This window comes from Lissotriton vulgaris, unplaced genomic scaffold, assembly GCF_964263255.1.
Source record: "Lissotriton vulgaris unplaced genomic scaffold, aLisVul1.2 SCAFFOLD_968, whole genome shotgun sequence".
In the NCBI taxonomy this organism is placed as follows: Eukaryota; Metazoa; Chordata; class Amphibia; order Caudata; family Salamandridae; genus Lissotriton; species Lissotriton vulgaris.
In genome coordinates this window covers 156,501-162,500 of record NW_028255614.1, presented here as the reverse complement: position 1 = coordinate 162,500, position 6,000 = coordinate 156,501, and the positions used below count along the sequence as shown (strand labels likewise).

Genomic DNA, 6,000 nt, shown 5'->3' with positions numbered 1-6,000 from the left:
AAATCCAAATCCACCCTCCAACTTCACCCTACAACTCCAAATCCACCTTCCAACTCCACCCTCCAAATCCACCCTCCAACTCCACCCTCCAACTCCACCCTCCAAATCAAAAGCCAACTCCACCCTCCAAATCAAAAGCCAACTCCACCCTCCAACTCCACCCTTTAACTCCACCCTCCAAATCAAAAGCAAACTCCACCCTCCAACTCCACCCTCCAAATCCAGCTCCAGTGTTTATAATATCAATACATGTAAGTCACATAAATACAACACATATTGTATTACAAATGCTATAGGTGTCACATTTGCAAAAGTTATAACTATTAGCGTTGTAAATGACAAAGCAATTATTTTCACTATTTTCCACAACAAAACATTAAAATAAAATTGGTCATTTACAATAGCAATAGCTCAAATTTTCTAAATGAGAAACATTGCATTGCATTTTAACTCCCTGTTAACTTCTGCTGATCTCATGCTCACTTTCACCACACCTCCTTCTCTAACTCCCTATTCTATTCTCTTCTCCTGTGGTTATCTGCTGCTCTCTTCCACCCCACCCCCTTCTTTAACTCCCTGTTCTCTTCTGCTGTGCTGGTCTGTTCTTCTCTTCCAACAAACTCCTTGTCTAACTCCCTGTTCTCTTCTCTTCTCCCGTGCAGAACTGCTGATCTCTTCCACCGTGCCTCATTCTCTAACTACATGTTCTCTTCTCTTCTCATGTGCTGATCTGCTGCTCTCTTCCAACCCGCCTCCTTCTTCAACTCCCTGTTCTATTCTCCTGTGCTGATCTGCTGCTCTCTTCCACCCACCTACTTCTCTAACTCCCTGTTCACTTCTCTTCTCCAGAGCTGATCTGCAGCTCTCTTCAACCCGCCTCCTTCTCTACCTCCCTATTCTCTTCTCCCGTCCTGTTCTGCTGCTCCCTTCAACACCACCTCCTTCTTTAACTCCATGTTCTCTTCACCTGTGCTAATCTGCTGCTCTCTTCCACCCACCTCCTTCTGTAACTCCCAGTTCTCTTATGCTGTGCTGATCTGATGCTCTCTTCCACCACCTCCTTCTGCAACTCCCTGTTCTCTTCTGCTGTGCTGATCTGCTGCTCTCTTCCACCCACCTCCTTCTCTAACTCTCCGTTCTCTTCTTTTAGCCCTCTGCTAACCTGCTGCTCTCTTCCACTCCACCTCCTTCTTTAACTCCCTGTTCTCTTATGCTGATCTGCTGCTCTCTTCCACATCATATCCTTCTCTAAGTCACTGTTCTCTTCTCCTGTGCTAATCTACTGCTCTCTCCCACCCCACCTCCTTCTTTAACTCCCTGTTCTCTTTTGCTGTGCTGATGCTCGCTTCCACCCACCTCCTTCTTTAATTCCCTGCTTCTTCTATTCTCCCATACTAAATTACTGCTCTGTTACACCGCTTCATTCTGTAACTCCCTGTTCTCTTTTGCTGTGCTGATCTGCTGCTCTCTTCCACATCACCTCCTTCTCTAACTCCATATTCTCTTCTCTTCTCCTGGATCGAACTGCTGTTCTCTTCCACCTGCCTCCTTATTTAACTACCTGTTCTCTTCTCCTGTGCTGATCTGCTGCTCTCTTCCACCTCACCTCCTTCTTTAACTCCCTGTTCTCTTCTCCTGTGCTGTTCTGCTGCTCTCTTCCACCCGCATCCTTCTTTAACTCTATGTTCTCTTCTCCTGCGATAATCTTTGAGCTATCTTCCATCCGCCTACTTCTCTAACTCCCTGTTCTCTTATAATATGCTGATCTGCTGCTCTTTTCCACATACATCCTTCTGTAACCGCACACTCACATACATACAACCATGCACGCACACACATACAACAGCACACATACAACCACACACACACACAACCACACACATCTATCTATCGCCCTCACTCTATCTATCGATAACCTTCACTCTATCTATCGCCCTCACTCTATCTATCGACCTCACTCTATCGACCTCACTCTATCTATCGCCCTCACTCTATTTATCGCCCTCACTTTATCTATCACCCTCACTCTTCTATCGCCCTCACTCTATCTATCTCCCTCACTCTATCTGTCACCCTCACTCTATCTATTCCCCTCACTCTATCTATCGCCCTCACTCTATCGCCCTCACTCTATCTATCGCCCTCACTCCATCTATCTATCGCCCTCACTCTATCTATCTATCGCACAACAGCATCACTCAGGGGCACAGCAACATCACTATGCGCTACCGCAGCATCACTGACCGCCACAGCATCACTTGTCGCCACCACAACATCACTCAGCGCCATCACAGTATCAATCTGTGCAAACATTCAACAACAACTCATTCAAATATGTTCTCTCAATGTTTCAAGCTTTATTACAAATGTCAAATTTTTTTTTTGCTATTTCACTTCTGTTCTTATATTTTAGTCACGATAAAATACACTGAACATAATCTTCACAAAAGTTATTTACAACAGTTTAAGCTATTGCCATTATAAATTACAATAACTTTTATTTAAGTATTAATTATTTAAAAAAATATATATTTATGAAATCAATACTTCTAAGTCACGTAAATACAAAACATGTTGCATTAAAAATGCTATAGGTGTCACATTGTCAAAAAATAAAAGTATTACCATTGTAAATGACAAAGCTATTAATTTCACAATATTCAAAAATAACACATAAATAACAAATTTGTCATGTACAGGACAAATAACTCAAACTTTCCTAATGCGAGACCGATTGCATTGCAAATGCTTGTTTTTTTGGCCCCTGCTTGATGTATCAGGCAAAACATCTGATGAACAAACCAGGTGAATTAACTTTTTTTTAAAAAAAAAGTTTTATTCAGATTCAACAAACGGCTCCAAAGTGAATATCAAAGCAAACAACGCTCTACCCCTGGAAACTCTGAACTATATGTAACTACACAGTGGTGACGGTCACTGTGTAATATATGTATACACTTATTAGACCTGCATCAGATATCTAACTCACCAATTTGACAGTCCTGCACCTCTCCGTTCCTCAGTGCTTTGACGAAGTAGCGGATCTCATCTTTCTGCAGTTTCCCTCCATCTCGCTTTTTCTGAATGAGCTCTCTTAAACTGGGCATGTTCTCCTGTGCTGCATTCAAAATATGAAGTGACAGATTGTGACTATTATGCACAGAATAATTGTTTACATTTCACAACCCATGCACATCCTCTTTTCCATATGCAATCATGTGTTAAGCAGCTCAATCCTGCCATTGGACGGAAGCAAACGTATTGGCAAAATGAGACCTGTGAACAGTTCGTACAACTGCACCTCCTTCTGTTTATGGAACTGTAGGACGTTTTTCCAAAACCTAAGTTATTGTTAAGCACTGTGACAATATGTAACTCCGTGAGCCTGTTACTATCTGTGTTAGTGCCCTCAAGCGTCCCTGTAATTACCATCATTCCACCTAGTAATTACTAGGTGATGGTAAAATATGCGGAACTGAAGGTGATAATACCCTTACCAGAGGTCACTTCTGCTTCTTCTCTTCGGCAGCTTTTGCAGAATCCATTTGCTGCAAAGATTATGGTAATAACTGCTGCCAGTACTGCTGTTACCTCCTCAACCAGAAGTGTGGGTTTTGCCAGCAAGTTCATAACCAGGGCGATAGCAGATTTCATTTGGTGAGAGTTCTGGGATGTAATAGTGCGGATCTATGTGATATTATGCATAATCGAGTTTTACAGGTGTAAAATGATCTCCAGCTGACACATATGTGCCTACGGAACCTAGGAAGATTCATGGGGGAACACGACAGGGCTGCCCGCTCTCCCCAATGCTGTTTGCGCCAGTGGTCGAACCGTTCTTCCGTATACTCAGGCCCGAAGGTCAGGGTGAAGGTATACAACTATGGGACAGGAAACATGTTGTATCACTATGTGGACGTTTAGATGCTATACCTGAGAAATGCCAGCACAGAGATACGGTGGGCAGAGGCATCTCAACAGAGTTGAGTGAGGGGTCTGGACTCCAAATGAAATGGGCGGAAACCAACCTGTGCTTTCACTGTAAGGCCCTCCCTACAGGAAGCTCCAGCAATCGTACAGCAAATCAGGATCAGGTGGGAACTCCTACCATACCTAGGGGGTCAGAATCTATTCTAACGATGCTGATACTACAGAGGGGATCTTAGACCGTGCCCGATGGTCCTTGAGATTGAGAGTGGGGGGGGGGGGGGGGTAGAGTAATAGAAGTAGTAAAAGACTTTATTAGGCCATAGGCCAATAAAATAGCACAAAATGCAATTAAAAAAACAATACATTAATTTCATAAAAAATACAGCAAATGGCATTAAAATATTGCATACAAATATTCCACTGTTGGCCCAATTGCACAAAAGATAATCTACAAGCACCAACCATAGACATAAACCAAAATGGTCTGTCATGCTTTAAAAGTAGGGTTCATGCATATCATAATATAAGTGGAGGCTTAAGCTAAGTGCAGTCACAGACCACTAAACAGTTGAGAGTAAAAGTAAATATACGAGAAAATTCATTAATAACATATTAATGTGATGGATAAAATTCATGTATCATTTGGCTAAAATATAAATACATACACAAAACACAGGCTGGCAGATAGCGACAATGTCCTCACATTGCAGCAATGATGCGGATGCGAACGATGCACAGTCCTGTGGAGCAACCGTAATAGATAAAGTACAAGTCCTCCATTACTCAGGGGATAAGTTGAGTTGCATCCGAATCCCTCCCACTGCCATTAGGAATCTCCTTACACAGAAAACAGTCAGTCTGTCTACTCATGTCAGAGCTTAGGATTCGAAAAGCAGGTAGAAAAAGATGGAACCCCCGACCCTGATAGTAGAGTTTCATCAATTTTGCCTCCGCTGCCAAATACAGTGGGCAGCAAAACAAGATATGTTCTATGGTTTCCACCCTGCCAAGACAAGTACAGCATGATCGCTTATCACTCACCTCGAGACTCGCCATGTTCCATCTATGTGTGTAACTGTTCACTGCGAGCATTCCAACCCTGAATTTGATAAAAAAGCGTCTTTACCCACTGAAGAACAACCGCACCAAGATAGGACTCAAACTGAGGAGAGGATTTGATAGACAAAATCCTCCCATTCATGTTATCACCTTTCTATGTGCACTCGCTTTTAAGGGTATACAACCTTTACAACGAAACTTTTACAACGACCTACCATTACAACGCAACTTTTACCACTCAAACTATTACAACGCATTGCTCTGGGGGGCGCTCTAGGATAGGGAATAGGTTAATTTACTATCCAATAACCTTCCCTACTATCCACGGGGACTGGAGTTGGAATAGTAAATTAAACTATTCACTATCCAGCACCTAAAAGCATTATGCGTTGTAATGGTATGCGTGGTAAAAACCGCGTTGTAAAGGTAGGCGTTGTAAAAGTATGCGTTGTAACGTCATACATCCGCTTTTAAGTACCCCAAAATGCTTTCTTCACAAGTCCCTTTTTTTGATGAGTTGATGACAGAGGGATTGGTCCACAGGACTTCAAAACCTAGCTTGCGGAGCCATATTTTAATGTGAACTAGCCAAGGAACAATTGTGTCCTTATCCAATAGGATAAGAACACGAAGGCCTTACCTATACGACTCGAGCTCAGAGCATGACCATAGCCTAACCCAGTACCAGAGGTCTCAGAGCGGCTAGGTCAGCAATCTGCTTTAGAGCCAGGTTGTAATACAAAGGGACTAGTGGCATGGATTGGGGAAGGCATGATAGGGACCTTATAAAATCATTTTCTCTAACAGAGTATCCATAGGACCTGTACCCCGAACCTCAGCCCCGTATAGTGCAGCTGACTTGACAGCAACCTTATAGTCCTCCACCACTGGAGATACTGCTCTGTGGGCGGAATCCCTGGTCAGCCTTCTAATGGCAGCTGATTTGTGTAGTAGAATAGCCCTAGACTTCTCAATATGGAATGCCCATGTCACGGAACTGCCAAACCTTAT

At 43.0% G+C, this 6,000-nt stretch overlaps 1 protein-coding gene across 1 annotated transcript in view; it reads right to left on the bottom strand.

Moving 5' to 3' along the window:
* Positions 1-6,000, bottom strand: part of TYMP (thymidine phosphorylase) — a 318,282-nt gene that overhangs the window by 214,647 nt on the left and 97,635 nt on the right. The window contains exon 2 of the mRNA XM_086952002.1: positions 2,990-3,118. Within this exon, the coding sequence (XP_086808128.1) occupies positions 2,990-3,107 (118 nt within the window). The 5' untranslated portion in view covers positions 3,108-3,118. The remainder of the gene's footprint in view (positions 1-2,989; positions 3,119-6,000) is intronic.